This window comes from Medicago truncatula, chromosome 5, assembly GCF_003473485.1.
Source record: "Medicago truncatula cultivar Jemalong A17 chromosome 5, MtrunA17r5.0-ANR, whole genome shotgun sequence".
NCBI classification, from domain to species: Eukaryota; Viridiplantae; Streptophyta; class Magnoliopsida; order Fabales; family Fabaceae; genus Medicago; species Medicago truncatula.
Window position 1 is genome coordinate 31,917,985 of NC_053046.1, and position 23,928 is coordinate 31,941,912.

The 23,928-nt window shown below is 31.9% G+C and overlaps 1 protein-coding gene across 1 annotated transcript; it reads right to left on the reverse strand.

Moving 5' to 3' along the window:
- Nucleotides 1-7,968: 7,968 nt before the first annotated feature.
- LOC11407105 (long chain base biosynthesis protein 1) lies at nucleotides 7,969-15,155 on the reverse strand. Its single transcript, XM_003615716.4, has 13 exons — nucleotides 15,014-15,155; nucleotides 14,687-14,896; nucleotides 14,488-14,582; nucleotides 11,443-11,534; nucleotides 10,590-10,683; nucleotides 10,433-10,505; nucleotides 10,230-10,362; nucleotides 9,806-9,980; nucleotides 9,177-9,317; nucleotides 8,971-9,066; nucleotides 8,669-8,810; nucleotides 8,426-8,553; nucleotides 7,969-8,354 (listed from the first exon to the last, which is right to left on the reverse strand). The coding sequence occupies exons 2-13, from the start codon at nucleotides 14,793-14,795 to the stop codon at nucleotides 8,190-8,192; spliced, it is 1,443 nt and encodes a 480-aa protein (XP_003615764.2). The 5' UTR covers nucleotides 14,796-14,896; nucleotides 15,014-15,155; the 3' UTR covers nucleotides 7,969-8,189.
- Nucleotides 15,156-23,928: the final 8,773 nt, after the last annotated feature.

The following is a 23,928-nucleotide window of genomic DNA, read 5'->3' on the forward strand; positions in this document are numbered from 1 at the left end:
TATTTTTTCTTGAAATTAAATTTATTTATTTCAATTTGATTGCTTAAAGTTACAAAACATTGTTTGAAATCGCAAAAAAATGTTACTTTGTTCATGAATGTCTTAAAGTTATGTTGTTTTGGTTTTGGATCGCATGGGTTTTAACCGGGTCATTATGACCCGTCTGGAGGTAGAAGATGAAGTATTAAAAAAAATTAAAAAAAACATCTTTCAACATTATGGGAATCGAACTTGTGACCAACCATTTAAAAATGTTTGCCTTAACCAACCAACTAACCACTATGTTTTGGAAAATTAGGCGTTTTGATTTTATTTAATGGGTTTTAAATTATATTGAATGAACATATAATTATCATTAATTTCATGCTTTAGAAATTTCAATACTACTCCTTTTTATAAGATACAAATGTAGAAAAATTCACCGACCAAGAAAATCAATTTTTCTACTGTACTACCGGAAATTATATAAAAAACAATTATATTGATAATTTTTTTTTGTTGATAATATTATTAAACTTTTAAAGATATCAAAGAAAAATCATAAGCAATAATTTAATGTTTTTACTAATAAAAATTCTTTTATGTGTAAATAATATATATTGTTTTTCTTATTATTTATGTCATAATATATTGTTTTTCTTATAATTAATAGGAAATTGACCATAAAGTCTATCAAAACAGTGACACTAAGAGCACGACTGAAGACAATTTTGAAAAATTTATGATACATAAAAATTCAAAATAAAATCACTTCTCTAACCGTACCCACTAAAGTAAAGTCATAGCCCTTATGTTTTAAAAATTGGACATGTCATTAACACAGCAAGGGTATTGAACTAAATTAAATCAATTGACTTAGTTGAATAGTTGGTCTCTATAAAAAAATTGTAGGTTCTTGTTAATCGATGTCTTTAGGGTAATAGTTAAAGAATTTACAAATAAATTTTTTTCTTAAAAATATTTAATAAAAAACATTTATTAATGTTGATATTTTGAAAGAGTCATGAGTTTTCAAAATAAATAAATTTCTTTTGGAGATATTTTAAAAATAATAATGAAATATTAAAGTTTTATCTTCGATGTAAGTTGATCTGACAAACTATCACATTTGAAACCTAGTCAACATGGAAGGACATTGATTTGACGATCAAAACGAACCAAATCGACTAACGATATCAAATATAATCAATCAGACCGTTGAGTATGACCTTATTAGAATAAGAACGAAGTAGGAACTGGGATTTTGAAAATCAGAATCTTCGGTGTAAGTCGGTCTTACAAACTATCACATTTGAAACCTAGTCAACATGGAAGGACATTGCTCCAACGATCAAAACGGACCAAATCGACTTAACGATGTCAAATATAATCAATCAGACCGTTGAATATGACCTTATTGAAATAAGAACGAAGCACGAACTGAAATTTTGGAAATCAGAATCTTTGATGTAAATCAATATGACCAACTATCACATTAGAAACCTAGTCAACTAGGAAGTACGCTTGTCCGATGACTGAAAAGAGTCTAGGTCACAAACGAAAAACAAATATAATCAATCAGACATTTGAATATGACCTTAATAGAGTAAGAAGGAAGTAGGAATTTGAAATTTGCAGATCGAAATCTAATTGGTAAGTCGATCTGACAAACTATCTCTTTAGAAACCTAGTCAATCGAGAAGTACACTTGTCCAACGACTGAAAAGGGTCTAGGTCACAAACAGAAACAAATATAATTAACCAGACCGTTTAATTAGATTAACTTTTTTCTATAAAGATATAGGAGTACAAATAAATATCAGATCGACAAAATATTTTATTTAATCTTTTTATTAACCAGACTGTTTAATAATTTTTATTTTTAAAATCAATATTTTATTTCAAATAAATATCTCAACAAACTATTGATCTTATCCATAGTAATATCTCAACCAGACCGTTTATGTAATACTTTCAATCCTATCCATTAAATATTTCACTCCATTTGTTTAATAATTTTTGGTTTAATGAATGAACGGTTACTTCAATTTTAACATTATTTGTTTCAATAAATTTAGTTTTATATTTATTTTTGAATTTAGAAATTTTCAATAAGTAGTAGTATAAATATATAATATATTTCACCCAATTAATATAACAAGTACTTGATATAGTGGTTAGTTTTTCAAGGATTTACTTTTAAGTACACGGTTCGAAACCTTGAGCCTTCAATATTTTCAAATTTTGAGTATTTTTTTTCTATAAAAGTCAAAGATGTTCCAAAGTAATTGCGCATTTATTTTGGTATTTACTATTATCAATAGGCATACCAAATCTAATAAATGCTTAATTATGTCTATAATGAAAGAAATCCACATGTTAACTTTTTTATCATGATTTTTTCTTAGCTTTCCTTAAAAAAATTTGCTACCGTATTAATTGGAAAGGAATTGGAAAACATGTCAATTGCAAAACAAAAATAAAAATAAAGAGAGCAGGGATCGAGTCCGCGACCAAAATGTTTTGAAAATTTGCTAAACCACTACAATGCATACAATCCATTTGTTCCTTTTTTCGCTCGTTTCTATTTGTAATAAAAAGTCCGATTAAAAAAAAAGTGGAAGTCGTCTTCAACCTCCAACCGGGTCGTCTGAACCCGATTCAGACCATTGGCATCCGAAATTGAACCCGATGATTTGTACTTATTTTCAAGGTCGAAAATGATGATTATAATTCGTTTTCAATACTCTTCTAATTCTCCTCTTCCTTCCTATCTATTTAAATCACAAAATCAGGTGTTTGGAAAAAATGTTGTGTTGTTCAAACAACATTTAAACCATCGTCGGATTACTGCTGTTATCGTCGCGTTCATCCTATCTTTGCGGCCTATGTTGCTGAATATTACGACATAGATCTGGAAACTTTAATAACACAAATCATGACATTTTAATTTTTGGAGGTGAATTTGAGTAGCTATTTTGTTTTTTGTTCAATAAAGAAGATGATGAAGGTATGAACATGGTGATGATGTTCATAATCTTCCTGGGTTTATTTATTTTTAATAATGAAATATTTTTTTATAAAAAGGATTATCTTAAAAAGGTTTATTTAAATATTTTTTGAAATAGAAGGAAGAAAAATTCAAAAAGGAGAAAAGAAATAAATATAGTGTGAAAGGCAACACAATAATACTAGTGAAATGCTTAATCTGATGATTTAAAAAATCTAAAGGCTAAAATACAATTAAATTTGACTGAAGGTACACAATACATACCATGCATCCGCCAGTATAACATGGCATAACTAACACACGTGGCGTGTTCTTATTAGCTGTAGGGTTACTTCACCGAAAAAGTCATTTTGACAACTTCACCGTAGAATTTCCCTAATAAATAAGTACTCTAAGAACACATGTTACCACTTTTCTAAATTTAATAATAAAAATAACAAAAATAATACTTATATATTGTAAGTAAAAGCATAACTTAAACATAAATAAAAATAGATGATAAATATTTTAAAAGTTTGAACTTGATGAAACTTTAAGTAGTCAAATTTATTCATAATTGACTATATACTAAAATATTCTAGCATTTTTTTCAACGCGAACCACTAAATTATTTGCAAGAAAAAATCATCGACTTTGTACCAAAGTCTTCTTGCCTTGACAATTTTTATTACCAGAAATATCTCTCTTTCTCTCTATAGTTCTTGTTATATCTCTTTCGATCAACGAACTTGTTTGGATAGATAAATGTATTTTGAAGGTAGCTAAATTTATTAAAAATGTATATATACTTTTTTTTGTTAGGAAGTATATATACTTTTGGGTAGTCAAAGATACCTCGTGATTATTAAAGGCTACAACCTTGATTGTAATTGAGCAAAACAATGGTCACTCAGAAAAGTGAATGCTTTATATAAATGATGGTACGACAAATATTGCGGTTATGTGGCCATGATGTTGTAGAGATTATGTCATTATCTAAGTGATCATATGCGAATATATTTTATATAGATAGCAAGGCAGTGAAAGAGAGAATTGTGTTACATGTGAAGTGATTTTTCCTATCTTAGAACTCTATTTGGAATAAGTGTATCTTTGTATTCAACTTCTAGTTTGAAGGTGCTTATGAGTTTATGCTTTCTTCCGATTTTGTGTTGTATATTAAACATTTTAATTTTATGATATGGTTATAATGTAGATTAGGGACCAACTTGTGATTGGTTTGAGATTTGAGTGGTAAGGAACTCGAGTACTTTAAACAAGTGGTCAGAAGTTTGATTTACGACTCTTGTATTTGAAGAAAATCTAATTGGAAGAGAAGAATTTACCTTGTATGTTCAATAGGCTTTGCGGCGAGATCAATCATGACTAAGCGGCAATGAATATATCATATCTATAACATGAATATAAAAAAAAAAATATAAATCCGAGATCATATATTTGGGAAAATAGTTAACTTTCATTGAATGACAATATAAAACTTGTAATAAAATAATAACAATTGCTCTTTTCAAAATAATAATAATAATAAAAATAAAAATAATAACAAAACCATAAAAAAATTCTAAAATGTGTGAAATCAGGATTTGAGCAGGAAAATTTTAAATTTTTTACAAAATTAAATTTAACATATTGTTTTGGTGAATTTAAATAAAAAGAATAGTAAAAAGGTGGCACTTTGATTTTTTAAATAAATAGAACAGTGAAAAAAACTTTACTGTAACAAATATATTAAAGTCAATCAAAACTTTAAAGGATTTTTTTCTCAAACAAAAAATTAAAGGAATCAAACATATAACCAATAAAAAGAAAGATAGTAATAGAGTAAAAAGTGTAAAAAAAAAGCCTATTTTTCCATATATAGACCTTGTTGGAAAGTTAAAAGAACAAAAAAAGCCTAGGAGAATTAATGGTTTAGACTAACGAATGGGTTATGGTCGGGTCTAAACATGACCCCTAATTCTGGGTTCTAGAAATATGGCCTCTAATAGTAAGTATTTTAAATCAATAAATACCAAGAAATAATAGATTGTTTATTATTTATTGGTATTGGTATTTATCAATAAATACCAATATAAATAATAGTAAGTATACTGTTTTTTGAGTACACAATTAAAAATCAATAAATAATAGATTATTGGAATACCTCATACTATTAAAAAGAATAAGTGAGTTTAACTCTTAGAAAAAGTGCTAAAATCTAAGGTTATGGGACCTTGATTAATGACTTGTGTAAAATATGACGTACAAGAGATGCCTTTCGGCTGCTACGAAAAATGGAATGGCAAGTGGTTCCTAACATCGTAATCTATAACATGATCATTGATAGTTCATTTAAAGACGGACTTCTAATTCAGGCACGACGTTTAAATTCCAAGATTGTTGTCTCTTTGATGAAATGCATGTAAAAATCAGCTTTCTAATATTGTAACTTATAGTTCTCTTATCAATGGTTTGTGCAAATCTGGGAGGATCTCTTGTGCATAGGAACTTTTTGGTACAATCAGTGATGACGGTCCAACACAATGTTATCACTTACAATAGATAAATGCTTTCTGCAAAATCCTAAATATTGACATGGGAATTTCCTTATTTGTACTAATGTTTGAAAGGGGATTGACTCGTACAGTTTTGACTTGTAACATCTTGATTAAATAGGTATTGCAAGAGTTAAGAGGATTGATGAAGCCATTAACCTCTTAAGTGAAATGTATAGCAAAAATTGGGTTCCTGATTCTGTAACTTATAATTCTCTTATTGATGGCTTGTCTAAATCTAGGATTATAAGTTACAATATGTGTTCCTGTTGTGAATCCCAATTAAAACTCACACAAATGAAATAAACAATGATGTGTGGAGCAAGAGATAGTGGTAATCTATGAGAACAAATGGTTTTCAAGCAACAACAACAAAACAGCCCTAGACTAGTGTATAGCAAAATCACATATATAGATAACAAAGCATAAACAAGATAAGTAAGAAAGGAAGAACAAAACACCAAGAAGATTGTTGACTCAGTTCAGCCAATGTGGCCTAATCTGGGGGAGAGAGCAGCTCTCCAATCCAATATGAGAAAGTGTTACAAAGGGTTACAAGAAACTCTAGCCTTCAAGCTTTACACATGAACAAACCATAGATTCTACCCTTTGGTGTTTCCCCACTCTCACAATATGAACCCTAAAGAGAAGTCACTAGAGGAAGCTTTAGATCCTTCCAACTAATGAACTCCTCCACTACCCAAGGTGATTACAATGTTTTTCCCAACCCAAGAGACACTCTCAACAAAGACACTCAACCCATTGGTTCCCTCCTTTGTTATCCAAGTTCTCTTAGACACGATTTGCATCTGACCCAAGATTGACCAGTCCTTATCAGAGATACTTAACGAGCAAGTTTCTGAATCGTGTCACGATTTCCCAAAATCGTGTCACGATTTGGCGTCCTGCAAACTGGCTCACGGCACCTCGAAATCGTGTCACGATGCCAAAATCGTGTCACGATTTCTCTGTTCTTCCAGACCACAAATTTGAAGCCAATATCAACAGTTCCTGATGTGCTGCTTATCAATTGATTCTAGGTTTTCTTATGTAGTGAGTGAGTGAATGGAGTTGACTCATACTCTACAATGACGTGAGTTTAATTTTCATTGTCGATGTTAGGATTTTGTTGATGAATAATATGTAAGTAAGAAATTGACTCATACTTTATAATGGTGTGAGTTTAACTTTCATTGTGAATGTTAATATTTTCTTGATAAGTTGATAGTATGCAAGTACATTTTGAAGGAAAAAAATTACTAATATTAGTGTAACATCTAAATTTCAGTAATTTTTTTTACGAAAGGCATCATTGAATTTAATTTGCTAAATGATAATGAAAGATCCAGGCAAATAAATTATAATGATGGATAATGGCCCTATTTATCCCCTAACAATTTTTTTTTTCTTTCAAAAAAGCCAAATATTTTATTAAAATATGAGTCTAACACACACCTAAGAACTTATTGCTTTTCTGATAAATTGCTTAGCCTCCTTTGCTGATAAACCTTGGGTGAATGAATAGGAGGGTGAATATTTTTTGGAAGTTACTTTTTCCATCTTTTGAGTTTCTCGTTTGCCCTATTCGGATTTTAAAATCCAAAATATTTTAACGTATTTTGGAGAATTTTATAAAGTGTTTATGCTCAGAACTACATAGAAAACGAAAAACTGAATAAGATGAGAAAAGAAGGTCTCATAGTTTTTAGACATTTCACTGATAAACTATAGATGAATACAAACCACTTAACCACATCGTGCAATTAAGTAAAAATAATAAACCCTATAATGTGCCTTAAGAATGGTTAAGGAGTACAATTTAATAATACATTTTTCAGAGATTAATTTCCTTTTGGTGTATAATATAGTTTTGAATTGATGCAGGAAGATAACCCAATTTTACAGAGATTAAGAAAATCTATATATGGAGTTAAACTCACAATGAAAGTTAATCTTTGAAGAAAATGTAAAATTAAACTCCATAAAATTGGTCACTGAATCTATATATGGAGTTTTGACCAATTTTGGAGAAGGATTACAAAATTCAATCCAAGCAGTTAGTTTTTACAAAAATGGATTCAAAAACATCAAATAATATATGGAGTTTACATTAGATCACTACTTAAAAATGATTAGTATTGTTACTTTGTTCAAATGATTTCTACTAATATGGAGTTTTTACATTATTAGTGAAATACATTCTGAACAATACAATATGGAGTTTTTACATTATTTGATGTTTTTGAATCCATTTTTGTAAATATGGAGTAGTGATTAAAATGATCACTACTCCATATTAGCAGTTAGTTTTTTTGAACCATAAATATTAGTATTGTTCAGAGTGTATTTCATATGGAAATCAAACCCTCCACCTCCTCATCTCTTCAGTCCTTTAACTACCCACCCCACATTGCCAACCTTATTGAACAATTAACTAGTAAATAATTTTTTGATAAAACAAATGAACAGTTTAGTATTTAACACTTCTAACATGCAAAGAGTACCGGAAAAAATATCCGAATGAATTCATAAGCAATTCCCCAACTCACAATTAGAAACTTAAATCCTTATTCTATCACTTAACACGTATCAACGAGCAACACGCAAAAAAATAGTGTTACCCTAAGCTAGCCCATACAATATTACATTACATAAAAGGTTACAATCTACAAAACTAATGCAGCAACCCTTTTCAATGATTCAGATGCCTTGTGAACATCGGACTCTGAATGCCCTGCAGAAACAAACAATCTTATTCCTACAGGCAAACGGCACTTGTCTAATGTTGATCTTCGAGAAGTCGCCACAAATACAGAATCTTCTTTCAAAACCTGTGAATACAGAACAATAAATACCAGCAAAACCGAAAGTAAGAAATAAACATTGTCACAACAATTCTTACACGTTCGGCAATATTTTCAAGCAGGCGTAGGTCATCATTCAAAGAACCCGTTGACTTCTTTATTCTCAAATAAACAATTGGTGACTCTGGATGACTCACAATCGTGAAGCCTGGTATTTCCAACAACCCTGCAGTAGCCAATGCATCTCATATAAAAGTTCTCAACAAAACAATAAAATGAAATAATAGACACTACAATACAATTCCATTTATGAAAGTAGCAGCGGTGATATCAAAGCCTACCTTTCCATAACACAGCAATGTTGTTCTTCAACTTTGTTAATATATTGGGATTTTCGTCAAGGACATCAATAGCTGTAATTGCAGCGCTTGCAAGATATGGAGGCAAAGAAGCAGAAAAGACGTAGCCAGAGCTGCTCAATCGCTGTAAGAGTTGAAAACACAGACATTAGCGGAGGGAAAATGAACGAGAAATAATAGCATGATCAACCAATCACTTCGCCTTGAAAATAAATTCTTAATTTCAGTACACTTGGAAATCTAAGTTGGTTTATGAATCAGTATTACAAATGACACTACCATACCTGGTGATCTATAACTCTTGCACTTCCGGTGCAGAATCCTCCTTCTGTGGCCAATGCATGTCCCATAGCAGCAGTTATAAGATCTAACTTCTCAACCTGCAGCACACGACCACAATCACCAACAGCAGTAGAAATTTGAATGCATTAACGGTGAATCTGGTGGGACTGTATGCACCCACACCCAAACGGAGATTTTCGGTACATACTGGAACTCCGTAGTGTTCAGTGAGACCTCTTCCAGAACTTCCAAGCACACCAAATGAGTTGCTCTCATCCAGTAAAATACGAAACCGATATTTTTCCTTCAATTTAATGATATCATCTAAGGGTGCTATTTGACCAGAATTCTGAAATTTTTAAAAGTAAACATATGTTAACAAATAATGATCAAGCAATTTTAGTTTTCACTTAAATGCTAGTATGAAAACTAGTGAAAGAATATCTACTATAAGTCAGAATAGTTGACAAAACCAGAGCAAATAGCAATAGTGTTTTAAAGAACGACATTGCAATAGGCACCAGTCTAACAGCAACACCATATGCTCACAATTTGTGTTTTTAATACTTCGTTTATATCTTCAATTTGCATCTGTTTATTAATTACCATACTATCTCACTAGAAATAGTAGTTCATATAACAACTTGCCAATACTTCAAATTGCAAGAAACGGGTAATTCATTCAACTGAAGGCTGTGAGCACTCCACTCGAAACACGATATAGAAGTGCAAAGCTAATAAAAATACGCTTCAACAAAAATAAAAATATAACGCTAATATAGAAGTGCAAAGCTAATAAAAATATAGAAGTGCACGGCTAATATACACAACATCTACCTGGTAGAGAGCTTCGACAACAATATAACGCCTCAAATTCTTGGTGTGCTTATACTTAGAAGTAAGCTTCTCTAAAGTTTCTTCTAAAGAATCCATGTCATTGTGCTTAAAATACACGACAGTGCTTCTAGAAAGATAAAGGCCATTCTGTATTCCCCAGTGGACTCCTTCATCCCTGTTAAAAAATACAAAATTATATATGAAACTAGAGCCTACTTGAAATATCACAGTTATATAAAGTGGATGAAAAAAGAATTAAGTTCATTCTTCACACCATTGTAATAAAAAAAGTAAAGATGGTAATAAAACCATCCAAATAGTTCTATATATGTGGTGTATGGTTATCAATGCCCAATATAAATGTCATCAGACAAAAAAATTGAACAAAAATGGATAGTAGATGCTTAAAGTTATGCATACTTACGCCACAATTATATCTCCTTTTTTAGAAAAAGCAGGAATAGCACTGAACATGGTGGAAAGTCCATAAGAGTATAGAATTGAATCAGGCGTTCCTAAAAATTTTGCTATTCTTGCTTCACAGTCAAGATGTACATCTGCACAGGGAAAAGTATCATAAGAGAACATGCATTTCCTCAAAAACAAACTTTAATATTAAAGCCTTACCAATTGTTCCATAAAATCCACGGGGGCCACATGAACCAACACCATATTTCTCTAAAGCAGAAGTGCATGAGTCCTACAATATAAAGTAAATATAGATTCAGTGTACTGAAGCACTGGTCAAGAAAAAGAATTTATTGATATGGGATCATGTCCTTACAAGTAACTTTTGATGACCTATAAGCCCAAGATAGTTTGCTGAAGCAAAATTGATAACTTCTTTACCATTAACTATGGTATGTGGGCCAGCAGCACTGCATAAGAAATTTATCGCAATCAGTATTTTAAAAAATGGATAATTGGCTGTTTTTTCACAATACTGTTTAACTTACATATTATGAGCTTATCATGTCATTTATCTGTCTAGAGTGCAAACTGTAATCCTAATGTCTCATTTATGTATCAATTAAGATCATTACAAAAACTTGTCAAGAGAATATACTTCAACCAAAACTACTTCTAGTGAACTATACCAGTCTCTCTCTATTATCACAATCTTACATGAACCTTCCTAATTTTAACTTCAATAAAACGAACAGCTTCCCTATATGCTATGATAAAAGTTAGCAATGAGGAAAATGTATGACATACAAGGGAGACATCTGAAAACGTATGAAATCACATGAGAACTTTTAATCTACACTAATTTTCTTTATCGCAAGATAAGAAGAAAAATGATTTAGAATCTAAAGGGTGGTCTTGTCCAGTGCATAAGACTGCCACTGTAGTGGGGTCCAAGTAGGGTCTGAACTGACAACCTTAACCTTGCTACTATGACTACCATGTCACAAGGTGGAAAACCTACCAATATGCTAGGGCTTATCCTAAAAAAAGTTCATGAGTTTAAGTCAAATAAATGTAACCATGGCAGTGATGTTGACAAGTGCAAAACATAAGATTATTTCAGGGAAGGAACGCAGACAATAAAGCACACAAGTAACAAATTTGAAAGTGTGCAAAACATTTAAAATGATAATAGATGAGGATGCTACCACAAAAGTAAATGTAATCACCTCTCCAGCACTGGTGGTTCATAGTGCATATCTTTATCAAGAGAAGGAATAAGCGATTGTGGAACCCATTCATCACATAACTCGTCAATTTCCTGCAGAAATTAAGAATAAATTTAGAACATGTCAAAATATAACACAATGAATCTCGAATTAGATTGTACAACACTACAACTAACATGGAACACTATGGTTAGAGTTCCACATTAATTTAAAACCAAAAAAGTTAGACGACAACCAACTGTTTTGATCATGAATGATGGGTCGACAGACAAAGGCATTCGTTCTACTACTTTTTGGTGAACAAGCGACTGTAAGGGAACAATTTTCCTATTTTCATTGGACACTTCTGACTTCTAAAAAAAAAAAATATGTATTTGAAGATGCTAGATGATGAAATCAAATTTGTATCTGAGGAGTATCAAGTATGCAGTCGACATGGTTATGAATACTGCTGAAAATTTCAAGGTAGCAAGGGAAATGTAATCATAAAGGGAAATGTAATCATATGCTGAAATATCTAAAAAGACTAACGGTTCATCAAGTTACCGTAAAGGGGGGAAGAAGGATAACCACGGACATATACTCTAGAACAATGCTTATTACCATGTTGAAGAAGTCCAAATATGGGAGGAATTTGACCAGACCTATTATGACTAGATTTGTTACTACTAATTTGGTTATAGTTTGTATCAGTGATCTAAAAGCATCATTGAGAAGTATGTTTAGGTCAAGGTCAAATGAGTGAAAATCAAGTAGGTTCGGATCTTGGCAAGAGGGAAGAAAAGTAGCAAACATTGTTTTAGAAGGTTTGATTCGGAAGAATGTAATCATATCATATGCCTCAAGTTAGCTGTAGTTTCATGGATGTTATATTCTCCATGATAATGGAGATGATCTTCTTGTAGGATTGGACATTTGAATGACGAATGAATCAGCTCTAGTTTTTATTTTGAAATTTTTTAACATTAGGAATTCATGTATGATTTGGTATTTATGTTGTTTGATCTGGTGTTATCATTGGAGCGCTACAACGCTGAAGCGGGGCATAGCAGCCAATGAACATCACTGCACCTTCCATATTGTTGTGGTTGTGTGCATCAATAATAGCAGGAAATGCCACCACCCCATGAGTACCCAGGAAAAATATCCACAGAACAGTCGGAAATTAATTTGGGCTTTTGTGGGGGTATTTTAGGGATATTGAGTTAAAACACTCAAGAGCATGAGTTGCATTAAAGTTAAGGCTTTGTTCCCAGTCTCTTTTGTCAAAACCTGAAAACATCAAAATGTTAGGGCATTTTTCCCGATTACTCCAGAAATTTTATGCGTCTCTCTCCGGCGATTCTCTTTCTAGTTATGTCCTCTCTCTGTAGATTCTCTCTTGAACTTCTCTTTGCATCTCCAGTGATTCTGTCTCACGTGCATTTGAGTATATTTTAGTGCTTCTGTCTCTCTGCATCTCTGAAGATTACTGGCAAGAACTGCTGCCTGTGTCATTCCTAGGCAAGAAACTTTTATTTGAATTTTAATGTTTAGACAATTTAGTTACTTTAACCCTTAGAGGATTAAACTTCTTGGTTAGTGATTAGTGGTTACCACAATTTTTGGTATTTTCTATGACTTTTTTACTGTTAAATATGAATTTCAAGTAATTTTTATCATTTTTTAGAATCACTATTTTGAGTAACTTTTTTTACAAGTCTAGGGGTTGAGTCTACAGAGGCTTCACAAATTACCTAAATTCTTGAATAATACAACCTTGGTATAGATTATAGACAATCACCCAAAAGGCAAGTCCCAAATGCATCATGAAGATAGATGCTATTAAGTCACCGACCATGAAGCGACAGTGATTACTTTCAAACTTCACAAATTGAAATGCTTCATTTATTGATTCTTAAAACTTCAAGGCAAAAGCATACAAAATATAAATGCAAGAGTTTGTTCCTATTTCCAAGTAAGCAACAGAAAAAATGCATATGTTCAGTAATAAAAGCATGGCAAAGTCCACAAGTGAGGAGCATATTTCCATCCATCGAAAAGCTAATGATTAATCAGATTTGTAAGTTCTAAAACCTCAGAAAGAATATTTAGAAATGCCCCATGTTAGATCCATAGAATTACTAAAAACTATAACAGATAAGCGTATATCACTCTATTTAGATATAAGTGTTTGGATAAATTCTAAAACCTAAACATTAATAGAAACCACTTTTGAACTGCACAACATACTCATACAAACTCCACACACACAAATAAATTAGAGACAAATCCTATTAGCATTTCAATGACATAATAAACCAATAAAGTCACTTTACCTTTAAAAATAAAATCCTATTAATATACCAAATGCCAACTTTATTTTCAAATTATAAATTTTAGACAGCTCTACATAGCTAACACACATTCATAAAATAACTAAAAAAATCTAATACATAATAACAACAACCAAGTCTTATCCCACTAAGTAGGGTTGACTACATGGATCAAACGATGCCACAATGTTTTGTCATAAATCATATCTCTGTCCAACTCATATATCTCTAAGTCTTCCTTTGCCTCTTGCGACTTAACTACCCTCCATCTGATCTATATTACAGTATAGTGAAAAAACTAGAGTTAGATGATAGGTTAACTAGAGTTAACAAGTTGGTTAGGTAATTAGGGAGTTAGTTACTCCAACTCACTCCCATATATAACTCACTCTGTTGTATTCATTCTCTTTTATCAATCTATTCATTCCACTATGGATCTCTATGATTATCTCCCACGTGAATACTCTTATACTAGCTTTTTTGCTACTCACTATGATCTTTATCCCTATGAATCCATGATTCATAACAATCTACTCTACAGCAACAACTACCAATCCTTATCCCACTAAATGGGGTCGGCTACATGGATCAAATTACACCACAATGTTCTATTGCAACTCTCTAATGTTTTCATTCATTCATAACCATATCTCGTCTAGTCTTACCAAAAATTGTGCATAGACGAGAAATCAAAATATATACACACACGCTCAAAAAGATAGCATCATACCTTGTTTGTCAAGGGTCTTTTAGGAGGCTTGTAACTTTTCTGAGAAAGCAAGAAAAGTATGACCACCAAGAGAAAAACTTCAATAAATAAATGTCCTGCAAACATAAGATAAAAAAAAAATCAAATTAATTAATCAATTAATCATCCATCTATAAAGTAAAAAGTAAAAGATAATTAAGTCCATAACAAGAAATATTACCACCAAAATTATATCCAAAAACTATAGCTCTTGCAGAAGGTGCATCTAAAGCATATGTAACCCAATTTAATGTAGTGTTCACGAAATTAACAGCAGCTGAAGCCATCATTAGCTTAATATATCAATCAAAATATCAATGAATCCTTCAATTTCACTCATGCATGTGAGTTTTCCACTATTGAAATTCTTAAATCATGAAAAGTTTAAATCCTGCAAAGTATAAGAAAATCAAATATAAGCATTCCAATTAACAAATGGAATCGAAAAATTTGATTTTGAATAAGAATCTAAGGAATTGAATTGATGAATCGAAACGACGTGACCTACCTTATGATTGAGAGTGAAACGACGAGAGCTTGATTCCATGGGAGATTCAGAAATGATAGGAAGAGAAAAAGAAGAGAAAAGAAGAGAAAGAGAAAACAAATATTTTATTTTAACGGTTATGATGGTGCCACGTCAGATCTCGTTAGCGCTAACTAAACAGTTGTCATTAGGCCTGTGCAAAATAACCGGTTTGAGTAGTAAATCCATAACCATACCCGTAACCATTCTAAAATAACAACAAATTTTTAACCAAATATCAACCAAACCCATTTAAAATGGATCGGTTATAAACCATTGTTAACCAGTTATCCCTAAAAAGAAAAAGCCCAACCAGTACCAATTTTTCTGCTTTCCAATAGAGAAATGATATTTGAACATCCATTTTGTGACAACTTTTGTTACAACTTTCTCTCTCATATTTACATTATTTTTTACTTTATCTCTCTATTGCTTTGATTTTCGTACAAATACCTATTCTTTCTTTATAAATTATGGTTGTCCCCATAAGTTGTCAATTAAAGGATGTTCAAATAACACTCCTCTTTCCAATAATACACCAGTAGAAAACGCTTTCAACTCACTCCGATGACGTGTGCACGGCGGTTCCATAGACGGAGATGAAAACGCAAGAGGAGGAAGAGAAAATCTAGATGCAGATCTAGCCAATACAACTTGTCATGATGCGGCATCTGTCTTTCTATCTGGATTCACTTCTGCTTGGCTGCTTGTTTCTTTTCCTTATTTGCTTTCATTTTAGGTGAGTTATTGCATGGTCCAATTGTAAAATTTTCCTATGTTAGGCTCATATATCTTTACCGGCTGGAACCTGTAATTTCCTTATTTAGTGGTATCTAACTAGTTATGTACATCAATGTTTTTTTTTTACACAAATATCAACAAATAAAAAATGGAACAAAATTGCTCTTTTAGAAGGAAAATATAGCGTCAGTTTTCAAACTAAATAATTCTTTGTCAATAATATATATTTATATAAACTGAAAAAAAAATTACTTTTTTTTTTCTCGCTAAGACATAAAATCCACATAAATTAAACACCATGAGTTTAGTTCAGTTGGTAGGGATATTGCATTTTATACCAGGGGTCGGGGGGGTTCGAACCCCGGACACTCTATTTCTCCACAATTAAATTGTGTGAGCTCTAGCCATTAGGCTACTTGACAAAAAAAAAATCCACATAAATTAGTTATACATCCCTAAAAATATAGTGAATTTTAATTTCTAAAAGACAACAAAATATTTTTATCCTAACAAAAAGTTTTTTGTTTTGTTTTTAGTTCAATTTATGTTCATATTAATGTCAAGATTATCACTCTTTTATGTTCAAGATGTATCCACGTATGTCTATTTATTATGTTCAACATTTGTATGTCCGTATTATGCTAAAGAAATGTCAAACACGTGTCAAGATTATATTTATGAAGGACAAATAAACAAAACGATTTTTTTTTTAGAATGAAAATATTTTGTTTTATTTTTTTAGAATAGAATCAAAATTGCTTATATTTTTAGAGACAAAAAACTTATTTAACCCTTAATAATATTTATGAAAGACACCTAGAAAAATATTTATGAAAGATACAACAAACAATATTTTTTGTGTTAGCCCTTCAGTTCTTGGGGAAAGAGGGCTCTAATAATCCGAAGTTTAGACAAATATAAGTAAAGTCTGATCTAAAATTGTTGATATACGCAGAAATCAAATTTAAATTCTTTTATTATTATAAATAAAAGAATAACCACAAATTCAATTTACTTGATTTTTGAGCCAAAATGTGTTTTGAAATTAAGGGCTCTAAACTTACTTGATTTACTTGATTCTAAATGTGTTTTACTTGATTTAGTCTTATCTAAATGTGTTTTACAAGATTGCTCCTCTTCTCACATTTATAATTGAATATATGGTTATTGAAATGTGTTTTTGAGCCCTTGAGAGAAAAAATCAAGTAATTGAACTCAAGTGGTTATAGCCCTAATAATCAAACTCAAGTATTGGAAAAGTCAAAACACATTTCAAACCACAAATTCAAATTGTTGATATACTTGAGTTCAATTATTTGGTTTTTTCTTTCAACCCAAAATAATAAATAAAAGCTAACAGTGTTAGTATTGGAAAAGTCAAAACACATTTCAATAACCACAAATTCAATTATAAATGTGCGATTTCAATTTTATATTTTTAAATCCATATAAAGTGTGCGTTAAAACAAATGCATATAAATTTAGGTCGCTTAATATTTAAACCTTTCAAGTTACCTCTTTCAAAAACAACAACAAAAAAACCTTACAAGTTACCGGTCAACAAGACAAAGCAATCCTAGCCATCCCTATTAATTTATATTAAATCAGTGGTTGAGTTTAGATGAGCCTAAGATGGGGAAATTTTACAATTTCCCCATGCTAAACGTCGCCTTATTTTTAACTTTCAAACAAACTTTGACTTTTCTTCTTTTGGAGTTGTTTCATTTTGACAATTCTTTTCAAGTTTTGAAAAACACAAGAAGTGAGTGTTAATGATCTTCTAGTTCTAGTAGAATAGATGATCCTTCTAAATTTGTCATGCAATTACTAATTATTTATGTGGCACATAATCAGTGACATAGCGATGATAGGGAAGAACATGATTGGAAAAGAATATGGATACTCCACAAATTTTAAATAAAATGACCATTTTGCCCTTAAAAAAACTAGACAAGACTATAATACTTTTTCTTCTTATTCCTTCTCCAAAACCAGTATCTTTGTTCATTTTCTTCGGCAATCGCTGTTGTTTAAAGGAGGGGTAACAATGGTACAATCTAACAAACAAATCAAAATTCTTTCAAAATTGAACCAACCCATTTCTGAATGTAAAATATACTCAAAATGAAAGCATATCCAATTCTGAAAACAAACAAACAAGTCTAATCAAAATTCTTGCAAGCGTCGATGACAGATCATAGAATGATATGGTGGGTTGTTGTTTTTTAAAATGATCGAAGCTTTAATAGTTTCTTTCTATTTCATGTGAAGCTTTCATGGTTAGGGCCACGTCACCGGAGGTGTTGCCTGTTGATAGTTTGCGTTTTTGTTTCATGTAAAGCTTCCATGGTTAGGGACACGCAACTGGAGGTGTTCGTTGAAAGTTGTCGAAAATGTGGATATGTGATGAAGGCAACAACAAACAATGAGTAAAGAGTATAATGATGACTAGTGAGTTCAAAACGAATTTCAAAGAGGAAACACACATGGAGTACGAAATTGAACTCAGAGGAGGATGCGATGGTTGTTTTGACAGGGAGACAGAAGTGGTTGTTGATGGTGGAGACAAGTGAAGGCGGTAGTATTTTAGTAATTTTGCATGTGTCTTGGATCATTAAGGGTAAAATGGGCCCTACTTGCATGGTCGTATATGAGGCAGGGCGAGGAGGGAGACCATCCTAATCCTCAAAAAATACAAATTTCATAAACTAAAGATATACTTAGTATGCTTGCAAATCATTTTTTCAAAGTATCCGAAGAAAATTCATTAGTATACCATCTTGTATCCAATATACACCGATTATTAGGAGCGAATCAAACCTAAAGTTGGTGTAGAAACATATGCATTGGAGTTCTAAACACAGCCTTCATTGTTCAAGTGTTGTAGCATTTTTCCCCAACAACAGTTTTTTAAACCATGCAATTGGGTATTTGTTCTTATTCTTTGATAACCACTTTTCTAATGATGAACTTTTATTTGATTGAGATTTTTTTTTAATTCAATTGTAATGTTCGCTTATTTTAAAAAAAAATTAAACAATTAAAATAAGAGCTTAATTCAAAGATGAACATGGGTTACAGTGACATTCTATATTCTAAAAATAAAAGAAATGATATTTATATAACTATTTTAGACTATGTTCAATAGGTTGTTGAATGCAAACTTAAACATGTTGAGACCATTGAAGATGGGTGTTGAAAGTGAGTGGAAAGTTGATGTGGATGAAAGAGGTGATGAATGCATTAAACATGTTGAACTCTCTCCCGTCAGGCCACGTGGCGCAATCCGGTTCGTTCAAAATGGCGCGTGAGATGCACGCGTCGAGAGGGCGCGTGGGGAAGTTGTGCACGCGGAGAGAGAGAAAGAGAAATGGATAAGGGCAGAACACGTGGCGTGTTTCGATTGGCTGGTTGAATTTTTATCATCTTAATATTTTGGACTCAATTATTTCATTGCAAATAATTTTTTTTTTTATACCAAACTTCGTGATTTTTTTCTCTATAAATTGAGACTTGGATCATTTGATTTGGACACAGAAAAAAAAAACCAAGTTTTTCACTCTTTTAATCTTATTATTAGCTTTCTATTAGCTTTTCTTTTGAAGTTTTAGTCTCTATTTAGGGAAATGGATCCCAATACCAATCAATTCAACACCCAAAATTCTTCTAATTACCCATTTAGCTACCAAAATTCCAACAATTATCAACACCCAAATCAATTTTGGCTTAAATGCTCTTTTGGTCCCTTAAATATTTATTTGGTATCGCTATGGTCCCTTAACTAAAAAAAAGATTGTTTGAGTACTTTAATTTAATTTTCGTTACATTTTTTGGTCCCTTCTATTAGGTTTCTGTTAGGTTTAATAAAAAACGTTAAGTGTGGTACACGTGTCGTTTTGGCATTGGCTCTGGAAACATTAAGGGACCAAAATGATACCAAATAAATACTTAAGGGACGAAAAGAGCATTTAAGCTTTTTTTTATCATCTTCATCAAAACCTTCATCATATTCATCAATTAAATTCAGAAAAAAAGGAAATAATCGAAAAAAACTAAAAAAAATAAATATCCACCGATTCATCTTGCAAGACATTGATGCATCTTCAACCCAAATCCATAACCCCTCTTTTATTTAACCATGCCCAAATTCATCTTGCAGGACATTGATTCATTTTCGAGTTCAATAACTCATCATCAACAGTCATCGTCGCCGTTTCTGGGAGGATCTACTATCCACTGTCGTTTTTCTAGATTCAAGGTTTTTGTGAGAGAGAAAAATGGAAATGGTTTTAGGAAACTATGAAGAATAAGATTGAAGAAATGGTGGATTTTGGGTTCTAAATTGGTAAATATTGAAAAAGATTTTTTTTCTGGGTTGGTGTGTTGTTGATGATGAAGATCATGAAGAAGAAGATGGAAGGAGAAGGAAGAAGAGGAATAGTACAAACCCTAACGTTTTTTTGATTTTTTTTTAACAGAAGGGACCAAAACAGGTAACAGAGATAAAGATAAAGTACTCAAACAATCTTTTTTTTAGTTAAGGGACCAAAGCGATACCAAATAAATACTTAAGGGACCAAAAGAGCATTTAAGCCATCAATTTTTCAACCAACATCCTCAAAACCCAAATCAATCCCCCAACCAACATCCTCAAAACAGGTCTAATTTTGGTTTTGCCTCAAATTTCAATCACCCATATTATAGATCTATGATGTGATATCCATCTCAAACACCCCCATTTAATGGTTATATGCCAATGGTGAATGAAAATTTTCAGAGTGTTGGTGAATATCCTGAATTTTCATCATAAATAAATCGTGGTGGAATGACAAGAGCTAATGAAGTCACTCCAATTCCAGAGGATACAACTCCTAAGAGCAAGAAAAACCAGCAACCATCATGGAACACCGAACAAAATTTGGTGTTAATTAGTGGGTGGATAAAATATGGAACATGCAGTGTTGTCGGGAGAAACCAGACAAGTGAAGCATATTGGGGTAAAATTGCTGAGTATTGTAATGAGCATTGCTCATTCGATTCTCCGCTCGATGTAGTTGCATGCCGAAACTGTTTTAATTATATGAGCAAATGAATAAATAAATGGGTTGGTGCTTATGATGGCGCTAAGCGTTTGCAAGGAAGCGGTTGGTCGGAAGATGATGTTTTCGCAAAAGCGCAGGAATTATATGTATGTGGGAAGAATGTTCAATTTACTTTAAAGGAAGAATGACACGCTCTCTGTGATCAACCACGTTATGGTAGTCAAGTAGGAGGAAATGTTGACTCAGGAAGTAGTGGATCTAAGAGATCTCACAAGGACTCTGTAGGATCTAGTGCTCGTCCAATGGGTAGGGAGGCAGCTAAAAAAAAAGGTAAAAAGAAAAGCAAGGACGAGACCTTGGAGAAGGTGGAAAAGGAGTGGGTTCAATTCAAAGAATTAAAGGAGCAAGAGATTGAACAATTGAAAGAGTTAACCTTGGTGAAACAACATAAAAACAAGTTGCTGCAAGAAAAGACTGAAGCTAAGAAAATGAAATGTATCTAAAGTTAAGTTATGAAGAGCATCTCGATGACCGAATGAAAGAGCTGTTGGAAAAGTTGGAGCGTGAGCTGTTTGAAAATTAATTTTAATCAAATATTTGTTTGTATTCAGTCAAAATTATCAGTGTTGTCTAGTCACGAGTGTTTGCTTTAATATTTGTCAGTGTTGTCTAGTCCCTAGTGTTTGCTTTACCAATTATCCGTGACTTTTATTTCAAACACTATTTGAAGGTCTTCCTCCATTTGTTGAAATGTGTGCCTACTGTTTAATAAAATGATACTATGACGATGCAATGTTTCGTCGTCGGTACCGGATGCAAAAGCACGTTTTCATTCGAATCGTTGTAGACCTTTCAATTAGTGATAACTACTTCACCCAATGAGTTGATGCTGCCAACAAAGAAGGTATATCACCGCTAGCAAAATTTACCACAGCAATGCGAATGTTAGCATATGGTGTGGCAACAGATGCGGTCGATGAATACATCAAAATAGGAGGTACTACAACATTGGAGTGCTTACGTTCTAGACCGGTTTGATGATGTGGAACAGGGAAAGGCTCCAACGGTGAATTACTTTGTGAATCAACGTCTCTATAATATGACATACTATCTAGCTGATGGTATCTACCCTTCTTATCCAACTTTCGTCAAATCAATTAGACTTCCTCAAAGTGAACCCGATAAGTTATTTGCAAAACATCAGGAGAGCTGTCGGAAGGACATCGAACGTGCTTTTGGAGTGCTTCAAGCTCGATTTAAAATCATCTGTGAACCAACTCGCTTGTGGGACATAGCCGATTTGGGTATCATCATGAGTTCATGCATCATATTACATAATATGATTGTTGAGGATGAACGAGATACATATGCTCAACGTTGGATTGATTTTGAGCAATCTGAGGGAAGTGGATCCAGTACACCGCAACCATACTCGACCGAGGTGTTACCCACTTTTGCAAATCATGTGCGTGCTAGATCCGAGTTGCGTGATCCAAATGTTCATCACGAATTGCAAGCAGATCTAGTGAAGCACATATGGACAAAGTTTGGAATGTTTCGTGATTGAAGATGATTTGTATCGTACTAAATAAATTACTTGTGTGTTGTGTGCTTGTTTGTTATCTTGCATTTTAAGCTATTTGTGTGCTGTGTGCTTAGTTTATTGTATTGCATCTTAAGTTAGAAAATAAAAATAAATTATTTAAATAAATTGTGTTTTTACAAAAAAAAAAATTGTTAAGTGTTTCTTTATTTTTATTTAATTATAATCGATAATTGTAATTTTATGTAATTATCAAAACAAAATATAAAATTAAATAAGAATAAGAAATAAAATTAGGTGGTGGGGTAGAGTGTTGAATGAAAAAACCATTGGAGAGGTAAAAATTGAATGAGTGTTGAATTAAGAGAGATAAAATGGTGTGGAGTGTAGGGAATTGAAAAAGTGGGTGTTGAGGGTTGTTGAATGTTTGTGACCATTGTAAATGGTCTTAGAACAACTTTTGGATCTCTTTCATAATCTTCTTGTGTTCTTACTCTCTCTCTCTCTCTTGTTTTTTTACCAATAAAAAAGAAGAAGAAAGTTGCCAATAAAATGGTTGTACGCATATTATTACTCAAAAATAAATTTAGAAACATTCTTTTGTTGTTTATTCTTAAATTGAAGACAATGTAACCAACCATCTCACGATCCACACAAATGGAAGTATTAAGTTTCGTTGAACATAGTTCACTTGACTTGAGGCTTAAATAATACTACTTTTAGGTGGCAAAAACAATCAAGGTAATGGTTTCACTGAATTAGAAATTCTAGTGGCCAAAACAATCATGGTCACAAATTCAAATCAGCATAACATTTTACGAAACATACCACATCAAGTGCAGCTTAGCTTAGAATCTTATCATGTATGCATTCAAAAGTTTTATAATACAATGCCAATATTAGCTTCTACCAATAAACCTGACCTTGTATGTACTAATGTACACACCACTAAAAGTCATACAAATGCTTTCTCCAATGTTTTAACCACATAAACCATAGTGTAAATAATCATTTTCTTCACCTGTCACCAAAGAAGCAGCAATTAGGAACAAACTTTATAGAAAATACCATAAAGAATCGATTGATAGCGATAATGGCTTGGGTAACCTGTAAGAAATTGTAAGTTTAAAAATGCAGTCTTCAAAAAGAACTTAGATGCACTCAAACCGGTTTGAGTTACGACTAACCTAAATACTAAGATATCAGAGGCTATGCTATATAAATTGGGCGACAATTGTCATGCAACTCGAGTAACGATCTAAACATCTAAGATTGAAGTATTTGATGCAATATATGAAAATGAGCCATTTATATTTATTTTTCTATCTAACATAAACATCTCAACAAATAATTTATATCTATTTGATTTTATCGTCCAAATATTTTATTTTTTGTTTTTATTACTTTCTAATTTATTTTAATATAAAATTAGAAAGGTATGAATATCCATATAGTAAAGTATTTATAAATATTTGCAAGTTAAATATCAACGTGTAAATGATTTTTTATACAAAAAATAAATGATTATAAAATAATTGAAATTATGTAGAATTTATTCCTTAAAATGTATT

Bases quoted from the DNA above. Each gene is read 5' to 3' on its own strand.
- LOC11407105 (XM_003615716.4), bottom strand. From the start codon at position 14,795: ATGATGGCTTCAGCTGCTGTTAATTTCGTGAACACTACATTAAATTGG. The intron at 10,506-10,589 runs GTAAGGACATGA...TTTATATTGTAG, and splicing joins TAGGTCATCAAAAGTTACTT to GACTCATGCACTTCTGCTTT. The intron at 8,355-8,425 runs GTAAGAATTGTT...CTGTATTCACAG, and splicing joins TTGAAAATATTGCCGAACGT to GTTTTGAAAGAAGATTCTGT.